Source organism: Zea mays, chromosome 8, assembly GCF_902167145.1.
Source record: "Zea mays cultivar B73 chromosome 8, Zm-B73-REFERENCE-NAM-5.0, whole genome shotgun sequence".
In the NCBI taxonomy this organism is placed as follows: domain Eukaryota; kingdom Viridiplantae; phylum Streptophyta; class Magnoliopsida; order Poales; family Poaceae; genus Zea; species Zea mays.
The window spans coordinates 168,502,409-168,526,467 of NC_050103.1; the positions used below are offsets into that span (position 1 = coordinate 168,502,409).

The 24,059-nt window shown below is 53.2% G+C and overlaps 1 protein-coding gene and 1 pseudogene across 2 annotated transcripts; one reads left to right on the top strand and one right to left on the bottom strand.

Moving 5' to 3' along the window:
• Positions 1 to 600: 600 nt before the first annotated feature.
• Positions 601 to 2,746, top strand: LOC100382311 (uncharacterized). The gene has a single exon (NM_001175060.1). It carries the CDS (start codon positions 1,098 to 1,100, stop codon positions 1,599 to 1,601), a length of 504 nt encoding a protein of 167 aa, NP_001168531.1. The 5' UTR covers positions 601 to 1,097; the 3' UTR covers positions 1,602 to 2,746.
• LOC103637482 (leucine-rich repeat receptor protein kinase pseudogene) lies at positions 789 to 18,082 on the bottom strand (annotated as a pseudogene). The gene is made up of 3 exons (NR_163853.1): positions 16,947 to 18,082; positions 3,104 to 5,208; positions 789 to 1,556 (listed from the first exon to the last, which is right to left on the bottom strand). The product of NR_163853.1 is annotated as a leucine-rich repeat receptor protein kinase pseudogene (transcript).
• Between the last annotated feature and the right edge of the window lie 5,977 nt (positions 18,083 to 24,059).

Here is a 24,059-nt window from a genome sequence, read left to right on the forward strand (position 1 = left end):
AGGTGGAGGATCGCCCCAGTGCTGGTGCTGCTATCAATCCCATCAGCATCCGGGAACCAGCAGGCTGGCTCTGGCTCTGGGTCCCAAGGGTTCGGTAGCCTGCCTGCCTGCCTCCTCAATCAGTGGGTTTTAGTTTTCCTTTCCAGATGCTACTGCTGGCTAAGCTAGTACCTGCTAGTACCCACTTGTCTACTGGCAGCTGCGAAATTGTCTCTTGTCCCGCGGCATCGGTCCCTGTTCCGGAAAATTTGTACCTTGGGCACGGGCGCTTGTTGCCTACCGCTTGGCGTTTCCGCCCCGCCACCGGCTTCGCCGTGCGCACATGGGTTCAATTCCAGCCTTCCGTTCGTCTCTTGTTTTGTACTATGCCGGTAGTGCGCCACGTTTCTTGCTTGGTTGACATTGACACCTAAGGGGCCCTTTTGGAAGGCCACGACCAAAGGCAGCAAGAATCTGGGGAAAGGACCATGACCTTAGATCTATTCAGTGCAGCACAACAGCGAAGTAGAAATGTAGTTCGGGCAACTCTGGGGATGCAAAACCACAAGAGCTAAAAAACTATTACGGGCAATTCTATGAAGCAAGTAGTCACTGCATCTTATGGGCTTAAACAATCTCTGCCATGGTCCAGATGAAAAGGTTACATCAATAACTAACAGCCTCAACATGAGAAGCATTAGTTTCTCTCATTATTATATATCAACACACGAAGAGCATTCGCTGAACACCCTACGGGCCCGTTCGGTTCACGGGGAATAGAAGGCCGGAACTGTTCCGGTCTAGATTACTTCTCTAATTTGTATAAGTTTTGATTAACAGGAATAATTCTTGGTGCAATCCAGCAGAAACGAACGGGCCCTACATCAGCAGCGACACCGTCAGCAATGCATTACATGTTCTTGGTGACTGTCGCAACTCACAGGGCCGCATTCTATTGTTTCGGCCATCTTGAGGCCCTTCATCACCTCCAGCATAGTTGGCCTCTTCCATGGCTCGTCCACAGTGCAGTCTCGGGCGATGGCTAGCACACGGGCCATCTGTTCGCGCCACACACTCGAGTCAGGCAAGCAAGGATCAAACACCTCCTCCTCTTTACCATGTGCCATCATCCATCGCATCCAGCCAACAAGGTTTCCACCCTCTTCCCCTTCCCCTTCCTCTTGCCCCGTGGGTGGCCGTCCAGTGAGCAGCTCCAGCATGACGACGCCGAAGCTGTAGACGTCGCCTTTCGTGGAGGACTTCATTGTCAGGCCTTACTCTGGAGGTATGTTCCCAAATGTACCGGCAATGTCGGTGCTGACATGGGTCTCGCACGCGCTGATTATCCTCGCGAGGCCGAAATCAGAGACCCTTGGCTCCAAGTTTCCATCCAGCAGAATGTTGCTCGGCTTCATGTCTCGGTGGATGATATGGGGCACAAATCCATGGTGCAGGAACGAGAGCCCCCGGGCAGAACCGATGCATATCTTCAGGCGGTCTGGCCATCCGAGTGCTTCGATGGCGTCGGCCCGGTTCCTGAGCCACGTCTCAAGACTCCCGTTCTCCATGTACTCGTACTAGTGGTTGGCGTGCGCCTTTGGGCGCGCTTGCAAATTACATAAATATTGTAGAGAAATGTTTTTTATAATAGATCATTATAGAAGGTAGCTATATTAGGTCATCATGTTTGGTTTGAGAGACTATTTTAGTCTCTAAATTATTAAACGGTGGGACTACAATATAGACTAAACTGTTTGTCTCTAGTCCTTTAAGGGGTGACTAAAAGAAACTAAATCATATTAATTTCACCTTTTGTCCCTTCTTTATTTCAGTTGCACTAATGACGGGAGAATATTAAAGAGTATTTTGACCTCTTATGATTCAGTTAATGTTTTTTTGAATACTTTTAGTCCATAGAACCAAATAGAGTAGGACTAAACTTTAATCTCCTAACCTAAACTAAAGAAACCAAACGAGTCCTTACTCCTTAGTATCTAAATGTTGAAAATGAGACGAAGATATGTATATAGAGTTGATACTTAAGTTACTTAGTTACTTTGTATACAGGGGAATGTGTAGAAAAAAGTTGTTCAGTTCAACAGTACCACCACTAACTAATTAAGAGAATCCAAGGAAACAGAAGAGCAAGCACGTACCAATAGTGGAGTCAAGTTAGCCCATAACAGAAGCATGGCACCACAGGCCACCGTCATTGTGCGACAGGATGTTATAAGTTCTAACAACGCTGGATGGCAATTCACTGATAAAAAGTAGCGGATAGACTCGTTTCGGCATTCCATCAAGCAGCTTGAGGACATAGAACGTACAAGGGCATAATACGTAGAAGTTTGTCGCACTTTGAAGACAAAGCAGCCACCGACGCGGTTCTTCTCGCGCTAGCTCGCGCCGGTGAGGAGGTGCGTCATGTGCTGGCATGTGGGAGGGCCATGGAACCACCACTCGAGGTTTGGTGCCAGCAGTTCTTGTGCCCGACGCGCGTCGCAGGCGTTGAGCGCCTCGTACAGTCGCAGGCTCGCAGCACTAGGAAACAGTTCTCTTCTTCAGCGAGCACCACCTCCGTGTCCACCGTTGTCTCGTGCGATCGCGGCGAAGCCGCTCTCGGACCAGAGGTGTAGATAGCTCTTGCTGCGAGTGCCGCTTAGACAGTCCTCTCCATGCTTGAGCTACTGGCCTACTGGGCAGCTTAAACCAGCAGCGGAGCCAAGCCTAGGCACCGGCCCTGCTGGTGTATACCGACTCCCTCGTCATCGTACGCGAAGCAGCAGAGGATAGATGGATTGGGGCTACGGTGGAAGGAAGAAGGGAGGGGAGGTGGGGTTGCAGGAGGGCGCCGTGAGCGGCGACGACCATGGACGGAGTGAAGCGAGGAGGTGACCGAGCCGTAGGAGAGTGAAGTGAGCGAATAGCCGAATACTCTGGTAGATTGCTGAAGGATCGAGAGGCACAGAACAAAGTTGGACGAATAGCTGAATACTCTGGTAGCTTGCTGAAGGATCGAGAGGCACAGAACAAAGTTGGAGGAAGGTCCTGACCATTGATCCAGAATCCAATGAATGAAAACATTTGGGCCGACGTGGATATCTTAATCGACGTTGTTTCGAACCGGCTTTGTAATATAGAATATCAGGAACCTTTCATCGCCACATACACAGTAGCCAAATAGAGGAACAAGGTTAGGATGCTTCACCTTCCCGATTGTCTCCATTTCGGCCAGGAATTCACGATCACCTTGGAACTGATGGCCACCATGAAGCCGCTTGACCGCTACTCTCCGACCTTCAGGAAGCGCTGCCCTGTAGACAGTGCCAAACCCACCATCACCAATAATGTGCACCATACTGAAATTCTCCGTGGCTTTCTGAATATCGTCTGCGGTGACCCTCAGAAGTGAATGCTCAAATGTTGCAAGATTGATACTCAGGGGTTCTTGAAACTTCTTCCCTAGGAGTTCGTCACTCGAGGTTGGTTCAATGGTAGCCTTGGCCTTGCTGACAGGTAGAAGAGCCAAGGGTCTGCTTCTCAATAGCTTCCGTCTCAGATAAAGCACCAGAAGAACCAAGACAACGGTGACAGCGAGTATACTAACACAAACGATTGCTGCTCTTCGAACTCTATCAGATGAATGAAGCGCCTTCCGATGAAAACCCTTTCTGGTACAAAAGCCTTCTGCAGCACAGTCCGCTAAGCCGCTCATGCCAATGTGATTACCAGAGAAGTTGGCAAATGTGAGGCCAACTACATTGCAGATACCACACGGGGCGGGACCATGGAAGTCATTGCTTGAGAGGTCAAGATAGTTTAAATAACTGAGACCAGAAAGTAAAAAGGGCAAAGTTCCAGTGAGGCTGTTGTTGTGGATATCAAGAAAAGACAGTTGTGTGAAGTTCGAAATAGACTCGTCTAGGTTCCCTGAGAAATGGTTACTGCTCCCATTGAACAGTATCAGGGAGCTCGATGACTCTTTTTCTTTAGAACAAGAGAATGGGATTTGTCCAGAGAGGCTGTTATTACTGATATCCAGATAGGTTAAGTAATTGATGCAGAGTGAAGACTCGGGTAGTGTTCCAGTAAGTGCATTACTGGATAAGTCTAGCTTTTCGATTTTGGGAAGTATTTTGCCTATCTCAGCAGGAATGGAGCCACATAAGTGGTTATTAGAGAGAAAAAGGCCTTGCAGTTGTACTAATGTGTGCAGACCAAGGAAGCATGGGGCCAACCAATGTGTTATAAGAAAGGTAGATGGCTGTAACATTTGGCAGTTCTGCAAGCTCTGGTGGAATGGTGCCACTTAGCATATTTCCTTGGAGGTTGAGGACTGTAACCATAACACAATTCTTGATCGCTGTTGGGATATTGCCAGTCAATCTGTTGTATGAAAGATCAAGCAAGCCATGATGCTGAATAAACTCCGAGTCAGGGTGAGCTGCACTCCCAAATCCAACACATATCTCAGCAGGTATAGCACTGGAGAGCTGGTTACTAGACAAATTCAAGTTGTTGAGAAATGTCAACTGAGATATGGCACTTGGGATGTGGCCAGACAAATTATTAGAGCTTAGATCCAGGGTGACAAGGTTTCTGCAGTTGAAGAGCTCAAGTGGAATGTTCCCAGACAGCCTATTGCCCCATAGAGAGAGATTTGTCAGGTTCCTTAGAGCGCCGATTGACCGCGAGATAGGCCCTTCTAAGTAGTTACTATCGATCCGTAGCCTCTGCAAACTGGAGAGCCTACCAACGCTTTCAGGTATAGGGCCAGTAAGCTGATTGTAGCTGAGTGTGATCTCCAGAATAGTTGATGATTCCCACAATTTCTCTGGCAGCTTTCCTGTGAAGTTATTTTGGGACAACTCCACTATTACTAGTGGTAGCTCAGACAAGTAATGTGGTATCTCACCATGAAGATGGTTTCCTTGCAGGTTAAGTTCCGTAAGGTTCATGCACTCCTTAAATGCCTCCATGATATTCCCAGTCAGATTGTTGTTGTGCAACATGAGCGACTGCAGCGAATTGGCCTGACAAATCTCAGAAGGAATAGAACCTGATAGCATGTTAGTTTCTGCAGAAAAAATAACTAGATGCTGTAATGGCAGTACTGGCAGGGGTCCATTAAACATGTTCTGCGCCAGATATATTGAACGAAGATTAGTCCAATTCCGGATCCACTCTGGAATTTGACCAGACAGATTGTTCCCTTGCACATTGTTGGAACTTGCTCTTAGCAGCAAGGAGGCCAACAAGGGTGAACGGTGGTGACAACAGGGTTACGTGCACGGGGGCAATAGCTCTGTTGATCTAGCCTCTCACGGGCACTGTGCGGGGGTATTTATAGGTATCTGAGTGCCCAGCGCCTTGTGTTAAGGACGCATGTGCCCTCAGACACCTAGTTTATCCCCAGAATATTCCCATAAAGCAGGGTTACAAGCTGTAATTACAAGAATGCCTTTACAAACTAGGCCCGTAACACAAAGGCGGCCACGCGGGGCCCGTTGCAATGGGCCAGATCACACGTGGGCCTTAGAGCAGGACGAGGCCGTGCTGCGGGGAGACGTCACCGCAGGCCTTCGTCTGGTGCTGAATGAAGCGAAGGGTGTCCCTGCCCGCTTTGTCTTTGACAGACCAGCGACTGCAGCGAAAGGCGACGAGCGAAGGGTGGCGTCTTTGCCTTCGCCCCAACATTTGCCCTCCGAGGGACCAGTTCGACGAAGTCACCTGGTGCCGAAGACGTCGCTAGATGGCGGAGACGCTGCCCTCGCTCGAAGTGGTTCCGCGGGGGTTTTCGATGTGACCGTTGATGGACGGCGTACTGTTGGATTGCGGGTTTCCCGAAGCGCCGCGTCCTGTCGGATTGCGGGTTTCCCGAAGAGCCGCGCCCTGTCTATAAAAGGGGGGCGGGGGTCGGTGCTTTTTGAACTTTGCCTTCCGCGCTCCGCGAAAACCCTAGCCGCCCGCCGTCTTGCTGCTCGCCTGCCCGCCGTGCTCTTGATCGCCGGAGATCTGGCTCGAGTGAAGCAGACCGCCCGCCGCCGCCGACGGTACGTAGCAATGCCGTCCTCTTCTTCTTCCGCCGACACCGCGCCGCCGGCGGCCGCCTCGTCTGAGGAGACGTTGAGTAGCTTGATGGTGGAGGAGTTGCGCGCCGGCGACTCTGTTGATTTTGGTGTGTCACGGATGACGTCAGCCCGCGTTGAAGATATGCAGCGGTTGTGCTACTTTGGCGGCGGAGTTGCTCGTGCTCCGGGGACGGAGGAAGTCCCCGAGCCGGAGGGTGAGTTGGTCGTTTTCGAGGCGTTCTTCGCCACCGGTCTCCGCTTGCCTGCGCACCGGTTTGTTGGCGAAGTCATGCGTAGATTCAACGTTCAAATACATCAGCTGACACCGAATGCCATGGTGGCGCTGGCGAAGTATGTCTGGGCGACGACTTCGTACGGCGGACAGCCGTCGGTTGAGGTTTTTGCGAAGAATTATTGTTTGCATTGGCAGAAGAGGATGGTTGGGGACGGAGTTGCCCAGTTTGGGTCATGCACATTCACGCCGAAGACCGGCAAGACCACAATGCCAGTAGTGGAGTTGGTTCCGTGCGCCCGCAACAAGTGGGGCAATTGGAATGAATTTTGGTTTTACGTTGCTGAGGGTGCTGTCGAAGGCCATGAGGGACTCCCCGTGTCTGAGATGTGCTCTCATTATTACTCTGCGTATCCGCCCTTTGAAGTGGCAGAAGAGGATGCAGACGAAGGGGCCCTTCGGTGCGCCGCCGGTCAGAGCAGTGGGCGTGATTTAGTTGAAGAGTTCGTGGCGTACGGGGTCTGGCCCTTGGCGCACGGCTGGGCGTTGGGCGAAGTGTGCCCTCGCCAGATGCCTTTTCACGGAGGAAGGGTGGTGCGAAGTCCTGCCTTCGCACTAAATTTGCGAAACCGTGACCCGGCCGCCTTTGTGCGTGATGCGGAGGACTTGGCGGTGCGGCTCGTGGGGCGTTACGTGCCGAGGACGGAAGGCCAGCGCAGCTTTGATATCCGCGGGTCAAATGACCGTTTGAACAGGGTCTTCGAATTAAATCAATTGCCGTACGACGGCTATCCCGGTCAAGACGAAGCGGACCGCCGTGGGAAGAAACCGGCGGTGGAGACTGGAGACGACCCTGCGCCGGCGGCCGCCCCTTCCTCGAAAAAGAGAAAATTAGGTACTGCGATGGGAGGACTTGGGGTGTCTGACAGTTTTGCTAGAGAGTTGATGAGGACGTGTGCGGCCCCGGGGGAAAGGATGTCTTCGCCCGAGCTCCGGGAGTCTTCAGCTCGGATGCTGAGGGTTACCGGGGGCTGCTGGCCTAGAAATGTTCCTATCCCCTGCGCGGCTGAGGAGGACTGTTTTACATCTCGTATGGTTCATCGGTGGAGAGTTTTTCCTTACGGGCGAAATATCGGTGCTGTTGTGTGGGCAGTGATGGACAAGGATCGCCAAGGTGCGGCGCAAAAACGCCAGGCGACTGTCCGGCTGCATGAAGCTAGGCCGAAGAGGCAGCGGGGGGCTCCGAAGGCTGCGGCCTCCGGCGGAGGCAAGCCGCCGCTGGCGGCGAAGGCGGGCGCCGCTGCACCTAGCAAGGCGCCGGAGGCGACGGCGGGCGCCGGAGGCTCCAAGTCAACGAAGGTGGTGCCGCCGGCCAGCGGAGTGGCGGAGGCTTCGAAGGCGGCCCAAGCGTTGCCGTTGTCGGGCAAACGCGTTGCCGACTTCGGCACCGATATTACTGTGGACGACTATCTTGGTGGTAAGTCGCTGGCCTATTATTGTTATTATTTTTTTTAATTTGTTGACGCGTTGCAGGGCCGGGCGAGGGCCAGCTTGCTATAGCTGCGCCTGGCGCGGCGATCGCGACGGCCGTCATGGTGCCGAAGGCGAGGGGCGAGGCGCTTGGCGCCGAAGGCGAGGTGTCGGCCCTCGCGTTGGTCAGGGACGAGGCGGGCGTGGCGACCCGCCGGCTGAAGGGAGTGACGGAGGCGCTGAGTCAGGCGACGGAGGCGCTGAGCCAGGTCCGCTGAGCTATAGTCTCTCCCCCCCTTTCTTTTTCTTTTTTTACGTCAATGGCCTTACGTGTGCTCTGCAGGTGGCTGACTTCACCAGCCGTACTGCATCGGGGGCCCTCACGGCAGCTGTGTCTGCCGAAGTCGAGAGACTTCGGACACAACATGCTGACGCTGTCCGTGAGAAGTCGGCCTCCGACAGCAAGTGTCGTAAGCTGACGGACAGGGTGGCCGCCCTGGAGAGGGAGAAGGCCGACCTCCGGCGCCAGCTGGCGGCAGAGAGGAGGGAAGCCAACGAGGCCGTCGCCAAGGGGCAGGCTGCGCAGGCGGAGGCCAAGCTGGCGCGGGCGGAGGGCAATCTTGCCAAGGAGCTCGCCGAACATCTGCAAGAGCGGCTCACCGCCCTGGAGAGCCGCGCGAAGGAGGCCGAGGCCGCGATGCATGCGGAGGCCGAACGGACGCGCACACAGCTTATGGATACATATCGTGAGCTGGGTGCGCGGACCGGTGACTTCGAGGTGCCGGACCGAGAGCCCGGGCTTCGCTGTCTGCAGTGGGTGCAGGAGGAGCTGCTGGAACTTCCAGCCGTCGCGGGGGGGGTTGATGTCGTACGCCTCCCTGGTCACCTGCGAGGGGGCGATGAACACTCTCTCCCGCGAAGGGTGCCGGCACTTTGAGGCCTTCGACCAGGCGGATGAAGAATTTGAGCGAGATATCTATAAGGTCGAAGACCCCATTGTGAAGGAATCCGCCGGGGCCCTTTATGACCGGATGTGGGGTCTGTACGGTCGTGAGGTGGTCAGGGAGCGGGCCGAGACTGCGAGGGCTCAGGTAACGTTGTTGTTTGTTTGGCGTTTGCTGTATGCAGGCTGTGCGTGTGTTTGCTGAATCTGTGTGTCTTGTCCTAGGCGGAGCGCGGCGAGCGGGTGGACGACTTCGGGGCTCTGAACAGCGCGCTGCCAGACCCGGAGCCGACCCTCGCGGAGGCTGTGACTGGGGTCGCCCTGGAGCCAACCCCGGAGACCGCAGCGATCGCGACGGCTGCCCCCACATCCGCTGTGGCCGGCGAAGACCTGCCCCCGAAGGTGGCCGAAGGCGCCCCTGATGCCCCCGCAGCTGCTGTGCCGAGTGCTGAAGATCCCGCGGCGGTGGCGGCGGAGCCAACGGCGGAGGCTCCCGCAGCGTCAGGGCCTTCGCAGGTGGCGTAGTAGGTGTTTAGGGTTGGGGAATTTTTGGATGCTGTGCTGAATTTTGGTTGCTGCGCAGGTTCAAGATTTTGGGCCTGCGCACGCAACCGCTACTACTGAGTTTTTGGCGGCTTCGACCGCGGAAGGTGGGAATGAATATGGTGGGTCTGTATCTGAGTTTTTTGATTTTACTGACTCTGGGAGCTCGGTTGAGTGGACTGAGGAGTCGTCGGAGGAAGACTTGGATTATTTTGCGGCCTTGGACGTGGCTGCGGCGGAGGCTTCGCCACACGCCGCGGACGCGCCAGACGTGCCAGGTCCTAGCACCGGGCGCCGACGACGAAGGGCGGTTGCAAAACGTAGGGTTAGCGCGGAGGAGGGGGCTCGGCTTCGTGTGAGTAGGGCTGGTCGTCAGGAACTGTTGTCTTTGCCGGCCGCTGCGAGTACAGGGGAAAGGGAACTGCGAAGTCTTTTTGCGGGTGAGGAGCTTAGGATAATGTTATTTAATTATAGAGAGATGGGACTTATTCCTAAGGTTGAGCCGATGTAGAGTGTGGTGCCCTCGCTTGTATATGTGTGGGGGTTTGTACGATGAAGTTGTGTGCCCTCGCGTGCCTGTGCCTGCGAGGACGTTGTGTGCCTTTGTCTGGTATGGTTGGTTATGCTGTGCTGTTGTGATTATAGTCGTTCTTAGCACGGATGGTTTGATGCTATCGTTTCTGCTTTTGTTGTGCTAGTTCGGCTGCGCCCTTAGGCGGCTTCTGCGCGGAGTCTTTGCGATAGACTTCGGGTTTTTTCGCACTTGTTGTGCTAGTCCGGCTGCACCCTTAGGCGACTTCTGCGCGGATAGTCTTCGCGATAGACATCGGATTTTTTCGCACTTGTTGTGCTTGGTCCGGTTGCACCCTTAGGCGACTTCTGCGCGGATAGTCTTCGCGATAGACATCGGATTTTTTCGCACTTGTTGTGCTTAGTCCGGCTGCACCCTTAGGCGACTTCTGCGCGGATAGTCTTCGCGATAGACATCGGATTTTTTCGCACTTGTTGTGCTTAGTCCGGCTGCACCCTTAGGTGACTTCTGCGCGGATAGTCTTCGCGATAGACATCGGATTTTTTCGCACTTGTTGTGCTTAGTCCGGCTGCACCCTTAGGCGACTTCTGCGCGGATAGTCTTCGCGATAGACATCGGATTTTTTCGCACTTGTTGTGCTTAGTCCGGCTGCACCCTTAGGCGACTTCTGCGCGGATAGTCTTCGCGATAGACATCGGATTTTTTCGCACTTGTTGTGCTTAGTCCGGCTGCACCCTTAGGCGACTTCTGCGCGGATTTGTCGCACGCGAGGGTGGCTAGCGCTTAGCCTCGCGGTGACTTCGAATTGGTCGAATGCCGAAGACCGTTGTCGCGGTCTTTTTTCGACACATGCTTTTGCGGGGGATTTTTCTCACATATATTACATGGCTCCGCCTCGTTAAAAACCTCACCCCCCGGGAGGAAAAGAGTGTGGGCCGGTACAAGATTGTTTGCAGCGAATTACAAGGGCGAAATCAGCCCTAAATGGGTCAAACAAAAAATTTGCGAAGGTTGTCGATGTTCCAGGAGTGCTCCAGGTCCTCGCCATTTGGCGTTGTGAGCCTGTAAGCGCTGGGGGAAGCTTTTGACTTGACTATGAAGGGGCCCTCCCACTTGGGCTCCAACTTGCCCTTGGACTCCGTCCGAGCTGTTCTGACGAGTACGAGGTCCCCCTCGCTGAACTCCCTCGGGATGACTGCGCGGTCGCGCCATGCTTTGGTCTGGGCTTGGTATTTGTTTAGGGCCTGTAGGGCGAAGACCCGGTCTCCGTCAATGAGATCTTTTGAAGTTGGCTCGTCCACGTCGGGGACGGCTGACGGAACTGTACGCGGGGACCCATGCTTTATTTCTTGCGGGGTCATCGCCTCCGATCCGTATAGAAGGCGGAAAGGAGTGAACCCGGTGGCCCTGCACTCAGTTGTGTTTAGCGCCCAGACTGCCTCCGGTAATAAATCGGTCCATCTGCCTTTTTTTCATCGAGGAGCATCTTTTTGACAGCTGTGAATATTTTCCCATTGGCACGCTCCACGACCCCGTTGGACTGCGGATGATAGACTGAAGCGAAGGCAAGCTTGGTGCCGATGGAGAAACAAAAATCCTTGAAATCTTGGCTGTCGAACTGCTTGCCGTTGTCAACTGTTAGCTCGGACGGTACTCCGAAGCGGCAAACGATGTTCTGCCAGAAGAATTTTTGGGCAGTCTTTGATGTGATTGTGGAAACAGCCCTCGCTTCAATCCATTTGGTGAAGTATTCGACGGCTACGAAGGCGAACTTAAGGTTCCCCTGAGCGGTGGGCAGGGGCCCGACGATGTCCAGGCCCCAGCGCTGGAGAGGCCATGTATGGGCAATCAACTTTGTATATTGCGAGGGGTTGCCTGACCGAGGAGAGAACTTCTGGCAGGCTTCGCAGGACCTTGTGACCCGATTTGCGGCGCAGATCATTGCGGGCCAGTAAAACCCTTGTCGGATCACCTTGGCAGCCAGGGCCCTTGGCCCTGCGTGCGAGCCGCACGTGCCACTGTGGACTTCGCGTAGGATCTGCATGCCTTCGGTTTCGGTGACGCATTTAAGCATTGGCTGACTGACCCCTTTCTTGTATAATTGGCCCTCAATCAGTGCGAAGTCCCGGCTTCGATGTCTGAGGCGCTTTGCCTCACTGACGTCAGTTGGATGATAGTACCCCTGTAGGAACAGGGTTATTGGTGCCCGCCAGTCTTCGGTCATGATTAGGTTGACTATACGGTGGCCCTCGCTATCATTAGTTATTTGGAGCCCTTCGGGGCTCCGGACGGCGGGCGTGCCGATGGTGTGAAAGAACACGTCGGAGGGCAAGGGCTCGCCCCTGGCGGCAGCCTTGACCAATGCGTCGGCCTCCTCGTTCTTGGCCCTATCCACATGCTGCAGGGTGAATCCCTTGAACTGTCTCTCGAGACTTCGGATAGCCGCGAGGTATTGCATGAGCGCAGGGTCCTTTGCTGCATAGTCTTTCTCGATCTGGCCGGCAACTATCTTGGAGTCTGTCTTGATGATACATGTGGTGACTCCGAGGGCCCTTAGCTTGCGGAGGCCGAGGATAACCGCTTCATACTCTGCGATGTTGTTTGTGCATCTGTCGGACTCCAGAGCGAAGCTGAGGCGTGCTGCATATCTGTGTTTGACTCCGGTTGGTGAGGTGACGATTGCAGCGACGCTTGCCCCCGCATGGCACCATGCGCCGTCGCAATGGATGGTCCAGAATTTTTCTGTGGACGGGTCCGGCTGTGCTACTGGCCCAGTCCAGTCGACGACGAAGTCTGCCAGGACTTGCGACTTGATGGCTGTCCTGGGCTCAAAGCTGATGTGGTAGCCAGAGAGTTCGGCTGCCCACTTGGCAATCCTCACCGATGCCTCCGGGTTTCTGAATAGTTCGCCGAGCCCTCTGTCAGAGGTGACTCGGACCTTGAATGCTTCAAAGTAATGGCGCAGTTTGCGCGAGGACATAACAACTGCGTAGGCGATCTTCTCCAGCTCTGTCATGTTGCATTTGGACGGTGTCAGGACTTCGGAGACATAGTAAATAGGGCACTGTCTGACTGTGTCTTCAACAGTTTGCTCCTGCACTAGTGCCGCGCTGACCGCGTGCGGCGAAGCCGCGACATAGAGCAATAGGGGGAGCGAGGAGTCGGGGCTTGTGAGGATGGCCAGCTCCGATAAGTACTGTTTTAATGAGGCGAAGGCCGCTGCTTGCTCCGGCCCCCAAGCGAAGTCTTTCGCACCGCGAAGTGTTTTGAGGAAGGGGAGACTTCGCTCGGCGGACCTGGAGATGAATCTGTTGAGAGCGGCCAATCTGCCTGTCAGACGCTGGACGTCCCTGACGGACTGCGGAGGCGACATGTCGACGATGGCCTGGATCTTGGTTGGGTTGGCCTCGATGCCGCGGTGTGACACCAGGTAACCCAATATCTTGCCCTGGCGAACACCGAAGACGCACTTTTCTGGGTTCAGGCGGAGTCGTGCATCTCGCATGTTCGCGAATGTCTCGGCGAGGTCGGCGAGGTGGTCCTCCTTATTCTTGCTGGCGACGACGATGTCGTCCACATATGTAAATATGTTTCTACCGACCTGCCCTTCGAGTACTGTTCTGGTAAGTCTGGAGAAAGTGGACCCCGCATTCTTGAGTCCCTCCGGCATCCTGATGAAGCAATAAGTGCCGAAGGGTGTTATAAAGCTGGTGCTAGCCTTGTCTTCCTCCTTCATGTATATCTGGTGATAGCCGGAGAAGCAGTCGAGGAGTGATATGACCTCGCATCCGGCCGCGCTATCGACTATTTTGTCGATCCGCGGCAACGGGAAATTGTCCTTCGGGCAGGCCTTATTGAGACTGGTGAAGTCTATGCACATTCGCCATTTCCCGCTTTTTTCCTGCACCATTACGACATTGGAGAGCCACGTGGGGTAAGCCACTGGCTCGATGAATTTAGCTTCTAGGAGGCGGTGCACTTCCGCCTTGGCGGCCTCTGTCTTTTCGTCGGACATTTTGCGGAGCCTTTGCTTTTTTGGTCGCACCGAAGGGTCAATTCCCAAGCTGTGCTCAATTATGGATCGGCTGACTCCGACCAGGTCTAGGGCGGACCAGGCGAAGACATCTTTATTCTTGGCCAGGCAGCAGAGAAGCTTCTCTTCTTCATGTGACGTAAGGTCTTCGCTGATAGTGACTGTCTGCTTGGGCGTGGCCTGATCAAGGGGAACAGTCTTGGTTCCGTCTTGGCTCTGCAACTGTGCCTTCTCGTGCTGCTTGTCGGTTGGGCTGGCGGGCGCGGGGACCTCGCGCTGGGTCGTGAGACAGTGTACGTTCCTCTGACCAGGCACGAAGTCCCGCTCTATGTTGCGCGCCGTCTGCTGGTTGCCGTAGATCGTGATAGCGCCTAGCGGACCTGGTATCTTCATACATAGGTACAGTCCGTGGATGGCAGCTTCGAACTTATTGATGGAGCCCCGGCCCATGATGGCGTTGTACGGATATACCATGTCGACAATGTCGAAGGTTACTTGCTCACTTCGGGCATTGGGTGCTACACCGAAGGAGAGGGGAAGCTCTATTTTGCCAACGGGAAAGGTGCCCTTGCCGCCGAAGCCATACAACGGATTGTCCGAAGGCTTGAGCAGGCTGTGGCTTATACCCATGCGGTCGAAGGCGTGGAGGAAGATGATGTCCGCCTGGCTGCCGTTGTCGACTAGGACTTTGTGTAGGTCCCAGCCTGCCACGCTGCAATTGATGATCATAGCGTCGATGTGGGGGGCGCTGCGCAGGTCGACGTCTCGTGCATCGAAGGTTAGCGGTATGTGGGACCACTTCGTCTGCACGACTGGGCCGGTGACCGCGACATGGTTGATGCTGCGGTAGTGGTCCCGCTTCTGCCGCTTGGTGTCGAAGTCAGTGCTGGACCCCCCCTGTTATCATGTGAATGACTCCGCGATATGGTTGATCGGCGAAGTCTTCCTGCTTTGGGGCATGGGGGATGTTTTGGTGTTGCTGGTGTGGTGGTGGGGGTGGAGGAGGTACGATTTGTACTTCCTGATGGTGTTGGTAAGCGTGGTGCGGTGGATGCGGAGCGGGAGCGTGGATATATGGTGGGGGGTGGCTGGTAATTATGCGCGACAATTCTGGGATTGTTGGCTGGCTGCGCCCGCGCCATTCTGTCTCTGGTGGCCTTCGTTTCGGGGCAGTCTTTGGTTTGGTGGGCGCAGTCTTCGCCGTGGAAAAGGCAGTAGAACCGGCGCGGCGGCTGCGCGCGCCCTCGGCCCCTGCCACGAGTTCCATTTCCGCGGCCTTGGGGGGGATATTCCTGGCGACGAGGGGGGTCAGCAGCAGGCTGCTGGTTTGCGATGTTGTGCACTTGCTGTTGACTGCGGCCATCTCGACCGGAGTCTGGTTGCGGAGTCCTCGTCCATGTGCGGCTGGACTGTGGGGCATCTTTGGGCTTCCGCTGTGACTCAACTTTGCGCTGGTGGAGCTCTTCGGATTTGGCATATTTTTCAAAGAGCTGATATAGCTCCTGAAGGTTCTTGGGTGGATCTCTGATACAGTGGCTGTAGAGGACGCCGGCCCGAAGGCCACTGATGGCGTAGTGGATAGCGATCTGATCATCGACGGAGGGCAGCTGTGACTTGAGCGTTAAGAATTTACGGTAATACTCCCGCAGAGTCTCCTTTTCCAGCTGTTTGCAAAGCGAGAGCTCGGCCAAAGCGTCGGTGTCTGGGCGGTACCCTTGGAAGTTGAGAAGGAACTTGTCCCTGAGACTTCTCCACGAATCAATGGACAGCGGAGGCAATCTGGTGAACCAGGTGAGTGCTGGGCCCTCTAGGGCGATGATGAAAGACTTCGCCATTGTGGCGTCGTCCCCTCCGGCGGATGCAACGGCGACTTGATAACTCATTATGTATTGCGCCGGATCGGTGCTGCCGTTGTACTTGGGATATGCCCCTGCTCGGAAGTTAGCTGGCCAAGGCGTCACTTGCAGGTGTGGCGCCAGGGGACTTCGCTCGTCGAGGTAGTTGACCCCTTGGAATGGCGCGCCGTGCTGGAAGGCGTAGTCATGTTGGGGGAAACGCGGGTTCTCCGGCTGCGCCCGGTGTTGCAGGGGTGGGCCATGCTGCAGGCCGAGGTGGCCTTCGCGCGTGTCCTCCGGTTGCGCGCGCTGCTGGAGGGGTGGCTCTTGCTGTAGACCGAGGTGGCCTTCGCGCTGCATCAGCGCGATCTCGCGCTCGAGGTCTTGGGTCTTCTGCTCCTCATCGCGTATCATTTGCCGCACCTTGGCTAGTGCGGACACACGCTGGCGCTTGGCTTCCAGTATCTCTTTCTGCCTCTGGAGATTGCGGTTCTTGAGGCGCAGGGCGCGCAGCTGTAACTGTTCTTCTGTTGAGACGCCGAGGACCTCGCCGTCCTCGGTGAGATCCGCGCCCTCCACTGGGGCGAAGCCTGGGGGCGGCTGCGATTGTCCTTCGGGCCCGCAGGTGCGGAAGGTGCCGTCTTCGCAGGTGCGGGGAATGTTGTCTTCAGTGGGCTCTTGGTGGGTGGATTGGGTGAGGGCGAGGGTCTTGCCCTTTCTTGCGGCCAGCAGTGCTGCCTTCGCAGCCTCGTCAGCCTTCGGGTTAGCTCTCTTGGGTGCCATCGCGGGTGGTCTTGTCGTAGCACGAACGGTGGGCGCCAAATGTTGGAACTTGCTCTCAGCAGCAAGGAGGCCAACAAGGGTGAACGGTGGTGACAACAGGGTTACGTGCACGGGGGCAATAGCTCTGTTGATCTAGCCTCTCACGGGCACTGTGCGGGGGTATTTATAGGTATCTGAGTGCCTAGCGCCTTGTGTTAAGGATGCATGTGCCCTCAGACACCTAGTTTATCCCCAGAATATTCCCATAAAGCAGGGTTACAAGCTATAATTACAAGAATGCCTTTACAAACTAGGCCCGTAACACAAAGGCGGCCACGCGGGGCCCGTTGCAATGGGCCAGATCACACGTGGGCCTTAGAGCAGGACGAGGCCGTGCTGCGGGGAGACGTCACCGCAGGCCTTCGTCTGGTGCTGAATGAAGCGAAGGGTGTCCCTGCCCGCTTTGTCTTTGACAGACTAGCGACTGCAGCGAAAGGCGACGAGCGAAGGGTGGCGTCTTTGCCTTCGCCCCAACACACATCTAACGTGACAATGGCTTCTAAACCTGCAAGTTCTTTGGGTATAGGGCCAGAAAAGGAGTTGCCGTTCAAATCAACAAACACAAGCTTCTTGCAGTTACCAAGTTCTCTAGGAATATTCGCAGTAAGCCCAGCACTCCTTGCATATAGAAGAGTCAGATTTCCCAGCTTGCCAATAGATGCCGGGAGTTCAGTATTGAAATCATTCCCTGAAATATCAAGCTTTCTCAAACTTCTGAGACTACCAACTGTCCAAGGGATGCCTGTCAGCTTGCATCCTGGGAGCTCAAGCTCTTCAAGCAGCTTTAGTTCACCGATCTCTTCTGGAATGCTTCCATTGAAACCATTATACCCCAATATTAAAGATTGAGCATTCTGTAGCTGGACGATTTCCCTAGGTAGTGGCCCCGCCAAAGCATTTGAAGAGAGATCAACTATAATTAGGTTTGCCATTGCAGTTATTCCAGGAAATATTGAGCCGTGGATATTATTCTGGCTTGCATCAAGGTGCAAGAGCCGAGACAGATTACCCAGAGCTGCTGGTATTGACCCGTTAAGTGCGTTCATGTGAAGGTCCAGGAGCTCCAGATTCTGCAGACTGCCCAACTCTGGAGGAATGGCACCAGAGATAGAATTCGAGGATACAGAAAGCTTCTTAAGGTACTTAAGCTGTGCGATAGCAGGGCTCAATTGCCCGGAAAAGAAATTATTGTCAAGCACCATTTCTTTCAATGTCTTCAGTCCATACAATGAAACAGGAAGGGCCCCTGTAAGCTGGTTGTGGCTCAAATCAAGGTACTCAAGGCTGTGCAAATTCCCCAAGGCGTCTGGAAGCTCACCAAAAAACCCACAGCCGCTAAAGTTGAGATGAGCAAGTGATTGGAATGACCCAACGCATAACGGGAATGGGGCATAAATTGGCACAGAAGACAAGTCTATTCTCACAACAGTATTTTCCACACAAGTTATACCGGACCAACTGCATGGGCTTTTTTCTGAATCAAACCAGTCACGGAGAAATCCTTTCCCTTCAGTGACCGCCTCCCTCAGTTTGGACAAGATATTTATATCATTATGTCCAGCCAAAGCAGAGCTTGGGGTGAAGCATATCAGTAAGATAAAGACGAAGAAAAGGGATCCCATCGCCAGCAGTTCAAATTTTAATCTGCGCAAAAGAAAATAGTCAAGTTAGTAGCTGCTAAAGGACCACACAGGACCAACATGAACTGCAGGAGAAAAGATGTTTCCATAGGATTTCTTCAGCTCTACAAAAGAAGTCAATTAACTGCAGTGTTAGAAAAAAAGGTGGAAGGGTAGTACGTTGTGTTCTCTATGTGGGGATAAAGAGACAGTTGATCACATCTTTATTCATTGTGTCCTTCCGAAATATGTTTGGAGAAGAATGAAAAATGTTACTGGTTGGGACCGTGGCCCCAGGTCTGTAGCTAATCCATTTAGCAATTGGGGAGTGGGCACCTCCCATGCTGCTTGCACATTCCATCTCTTTATTGTTGTTGGGCTGGTTTGGTCCCTTTGGTGTAACAAAAATAAGATGACGATTATGAAAAAATTTCCTAACAATACGACAACGATCATATATGAGGTCGTGTCTTTCTTACAGAGTTGGAGCGTGCTACTCAAGACAAGGGAACAGGCGATGTTGGAAGATATACTGGACTCGGTGAAGAAGTGGTTACACATTCGGTTGAGGAAAATTGCAGTGACATTGGAGTGGTCTGAAGTGGAAGAAGTCCCTTCTTTTTGTTTGGAAAGATGCCATTTCCAGCTTGCTTGGCGCTTTTTAGTCTGTTGCTTTATGTTTCGGATGATAGTTCCTGGTCCTCTGTGTGCCGGCCGGCAGCATGTGCTTCTTTCTATGTTGTTCCAGGCCGTGGATCTCGTATGTGCTTAGCTGCAGGTTGACTGTCATTGTGGCTCTCTGATCTGTGGTTGTAAACTGGTATCCCCAGTGTGTCTGTTTAAACTCTGTTATTTGCTTTCTTAAAAACAGAGTAATTTCTCGTTGAAAAAAAGTCAATTAAAGTGGCACTGGCATACAACATATGGACGTGACAAATCATTTTAGAACACATATTGTTTACTGAACTAACACACAGGACGAGGATGGCAATGGCATAGAGCTATAAGTGCTAATTGGATGACATTTCAGAAACTAATTAAAGAATACAGTTTCACAGAGGACGAAACATTTTGACAGTTGACAATAAAAATGTGGCAAACGGACCTCTAGTTGAGTTGATTAGATGGTTCTAGTAGCACTCCTCAAAGGTCATGGGTTTGACTCAGTGAGAGCGAATGGACCCTTAGGCTGTCTTTAGTGGTCGCGTAAAATAGGGACGCGGTACTGTAGATGACACTGCTTGTAGAGTGAAGTTTGAAATAGTGGATGAGATATGTGATAGGATAGAGGAGATGCTAGAGACAACCTTATGCTGCACAGAGGCTAGCTTTATGATCTTTTTCGGTCAGTTTTCGATTGAATTTCTTCTTAATATAATACAGTAGATGCAGCCTTTCCTCTACTGACCAAGTTTTTTTAATAAAAATGTTATCAGAGGTAGGCCATAGAAAAATGGAAGTCCGCAAGTTATTAGACATCAGTTACTGGTTTTAATTCTTGTACTTTAGTAGAGCATGTTTGGCGGAGCATAGAGCTGAGGCATATTATTGTGTTTGGATGAGCCATCTTGGGTGTATTTTAGACTAAAACAGGCTTAAAAGTACTCTTTGGAGCTTAGGCTGTAGCCTTGTCAAACAAAAGGTATGTACTTGGTGGATCGTTTTGTACATGTTTGCTGCCATTGTAAGACCAACTCCAGCAACACTCCCCATCCCACTCCGCATCCGCATTTTGCACGGTCTGAGGCACTATTGCGCTCTCCAGCAGGCTCCGCATCCGTCTCCGCAAAATAGACGCTGTGTCCCTGCACTTCCCATTTCCACGCTTTCTCTCTCCTCTCCGCAGCTCTCTGCGTGCGCGCGCGGCTGCTCGCGGGCCCCAGGTGTCATAGACTGCATGCGGAGTGGGATGGGGAGTGTTGCTGGAAACGGAGACGGATACGGAGAGGAGAGAGAATGTGTTGGCCGCGCGTTTTAGGGATACGGAGAGGGAGTCTGCTGGAGTTGGTCTAATGACTGAAATGCTCCAAAAAGTGAACTAAGTGCTTGCTGTTTTTATTTGAGTGAAACTCGGAGAGATATCCAGACATCTGGACTGTTCAGGTCGAGGCGAAGATACCAAGGCGATGAAGGCGATTGGCGCCGCCGCTCCCCTTGGTCCTCCATTCCAGTCGCCGGGGGATCCTCCGTTCGCCGCGGGCTGGGCTCGCGCCTCCCTTCTCGGCGGGCGCGGATCGCCCCCGCGCGCGACGGACTCCTGGCTCGGTGACCCGGTAAGTACGGCACAGGTCCTCCCTCATTCTCAGGCTCAGATCAGAGATGATTTCTTCAAGCAAACTCAAGATTACCAAGGCAAGGGCGGCCCATTATCTCAATCGCAGCTTCAATGGGTCGCCGCGGCTGGAGATGGTTCTGTTTCGACGAGCCGGGTGGATCCAAGGTCAAAATCCAAAGCAGATTCGCGTCCAGTGCAGGCAGTACTTGGTGATCCTCTTCGGCAGTCTTCAATGCCGCGTATCCTGGCGACTGGAAAGGTCAAAGAGGTTGCAGATCGCTCGCCGGATTTCCAGCACTCCTGTAAGGCGGAAGGGGATTTGAATTCGGGCAACGTTTGGTCACATCGGCGTGCTGCTGGGCTCGATCCCGCGCTGCGTTCGAATGGACAGAGGCCATACCCTGCTGCGCCGGATGATATTGAAGGGGGCTGGTCGGTGGTCAGACCGCGGTACTGGTGGCGCAAGAGCTGGACATCCCCTGAGCGAACACGGCAATATCATCAATTCGACGTGAAGGCCACTGGTCTTTTCAAATTGAAGCTAAAGGGTAAATGTTACAACTGTTTCTCACCAGAACATCTAGCTTTCTGCTGCTCGGCTCCTTCGCGCTGCTGGAATTGCCTTCAATCCGGACATCGGGCGAGGGCCTGCAACTGGAAAAGCTCTCAGGGGACATTCACTGCTGCTAGCAATATTCCTAAACCACCCGAGCTGCCATCAAGGACCTCTACCAACCATGAGGCACGGCCATGGTCTGACGACCTACATAAGTACCATGAGCCACTTAGTCAACCGCCCCCCACACACAAGAAATCCTACCTTCAGGTTGTTCAGGGAGACTACGGAATGGAGGCTCGCTACCCTGGTGACCCTCGGGGAAGACCATCGCGTGCCTTCTGCACGGTCTCGGCGACCGGCTCCTTCCGTCGCCATAGAGACGAGCTGATTGACAAGGCTGTGGTTTGCTCCTTCGACGGCAACAGCCACGAGGTAGACACATTATCTGCAGGAGACATGCTAAGGGAGAAGTTCAACCTTCATCACGGTCAGTATCAGTTGGTCAAGCACTTTCCTGAGCAGTTTTTTATCATCTTCTCGGACCCAAGGTCGAAGCTGTGGGCGCTTGATAGGGGTTCGGTCTCGTATCGTGGTCGGATTTTCCATTTTGGAGATTGGTCAGAGGACAGCTATGCTAGGAAAATGAACCTGGAGTTTAGAGTTAAAGTCCGGGTTGAAGGTATTCCGGTTCACTGTTGGGGGGAAGAAGTGGCTTCGAAGGCCTTAGGCAAGAGCTGTGCAATTCACTATGTGCAAGAGCGCACAAGGCGTAGAGAGCGCACTAGGTCCTTCGATCTTTGGGCATGGTGCTCTGACCCTTGTGACATACCCAAAGAGGTCCAGCTTACGGTTTTAGAACCGGACAGGGAGCTTCCACCAGTTAGCACCCCATTGCCGCTTTCTGGTGCTCATCATGATGAACCGTCCGATCTGAAAACTGGCCATGTATACACTCTTCGCAATCACATCGAGGTGGTGGAAGACCTCTCCTTCCTCCATGGGAGGGGATCCAGGGGGGCTCCTAATCGCAAGCAGCGAAGAGAATTTGTCTGGAACTATGGCGCCCCGGACTCATTGGGTGAAAAAAGAGGACGTACAGAAACTTTCAGAGGTAGAGAGACTGTGCGTCGTGACTGGGGCCACGATGATGATGAGGGGGACTTTCAGCGTGACAGACGCAGTGGAAACCGTAGGCACCGCAGTCTTTCCGGTTGGGCGCGTTCATCACGATGCCGGGGAGGGATGGATGACTGCTATAGCTCCAACGACAAGCATAGGCATTCAACTCCTTTCCGTCGTCATGGTCTGGGGATGTCACCACCAACTCGCTGCTGGGTGCCCAAGAGAAAGGGCAAAACTGTTTCTTTTGCAGACCCTGTTGTTTCTGCTGTCTGGCCGCAGGTTGGCGGCCTGGAGCTTGCTGCTGGTGTTGGAAGCTCGCCAGGGTCTGTTGGCGGTGTCAACCAGGAAGCCTCACATGACCCTGATGCCTCCAAGTGCAAGGTAACCAATTCGGTTGATCTTAATAATGTTTTTGCCACAATTCTCAATAGCTTAGACAGTGTTCTGGCCCTGAAAAATTCTATTCCTGCCAAGGCCCCAGCTGTCCAACCGTCTGAATTTTTAGGCTCCCAACTGGTTAACGATAATCAAGCTGTAGATCACAACTTGGCAGCTGCTGTCCTCAACAGTTTAGACAATGCTCTGACCCTGACCAATTCTACTCCAGCTAAGTCCATAGTTGTCCAACCGGCTGAGTTGCTGGGCTCCCAACTCGTGAATGCTATTCAAGCTGTACATCACAACTTGCCAGCTGCTGAACGGGTCGGCCAAATGGGGGCCCCAAGTATCCATAATTTGTCCTACCCAGTTTTTCAGTCGGGCGTTAGCGATAACCATCCAATGTGTCAACCAGATTTTCAACCAGTGGATACCAATACTCATGAAACCTTGAGAGTTTCTCCTGCTCTGAAGACAGGGAACAGCTTAGCCGACAATACTCAGTTGACCAACTTCATCGCGGAAATAACAACGCCACCAGAACCACCACTGATCCCATCTCTGCCGAAAAGTAACACGACCAATTCACCACATACATTAAAAATTCAGAAGCAACCCATCACTAGAAGATCAAGCGTTAGGTTGGCTGCGAAGAAAAACTTTAAGACTGGTACTAACCGAGATGCAATATCCAAAGCTCAGGAAATCATTCGCGCCAAACTTAACAACTCTGCAGTTAAAATTCCAGATGGCTCTATTTCTTCAGACTTTGCTGATTTTGATGATTCATTTGAGCAGATCGCAAGTCTATTCACAAGGCCTCTTACCAAGAACCAAATGGAGGCAATCATGGAGCTGATAAATCAGGACAACGTGAAGGCAGGGAAGACAAAAAAGAAGGGTCGTAAGGTGGTGCCAACCATTGAAGCCATGAAGGCTAAGGGGTTCTGAGCTGCTTCGACTGGGTCTGTTGGTGGTTCTTTTGTTGATCAATGTTTCCTCAGATGGATAGGCGCTTTTGGCGCGGTTCCGGGTCCACCCCTCCCTTTTTTATCTATTTATTTTCTGCTGGTTTTAGCGCGTCTGGGCAGTGCTTTAGGGTCCATGGCATGCCTTTGTATCCATGTAATCTCAGATTGTCGTTTGGATCTGGGCTTTGTTCTAGTTCAACGATCCCTTGTTCGAAATTATCTTTCACTGGTGGTTCGCTGCAGCAGGGTTCCTGGCTGGGATTTGTTTGGTGGCTTCATTCTGTCTCATCTAGAGTGGTTTTTTTATCTTTATGAATCCGAAATGCACTATTTTCTCTTGGAATGTGCGGGGGTTGAACGACCATGCTAAGAGAGAAAGCGTAAGGCATACAATTCTATCCACTGGCGCTTCCATTGTTTGCCTTCAAGAGACAAAGATCTCGAGCTGGTCAAATATATTATTAAAGGAAACTGTTGGTGCCAAGCTTGCAAATCAAACTTTTCACGTGCCTTCTCAGGGTGCCTCGGGCGGCATCCTAATCGCTGCCGATTCGGACTACTTTGACTTGGTCCTCTTACCATGCTCGGCAGCCTATTCGCTGTCTGTCCGGATCAATTCCAGATTGGTGGATGAAGTTTGGGATCTCACGGGTGTTTACGGCCCCCAACCGGACA

Bases quoted from the DNA above. Each gene is read 5' to 3' on its own strand.
- LOC100382311 (NM_001175060.1), top strand. From the start codon at position 1,098: ATGTGCCATCATCCATCGCATCCAGCCAACAAGGTTTCCACCCTCTTC.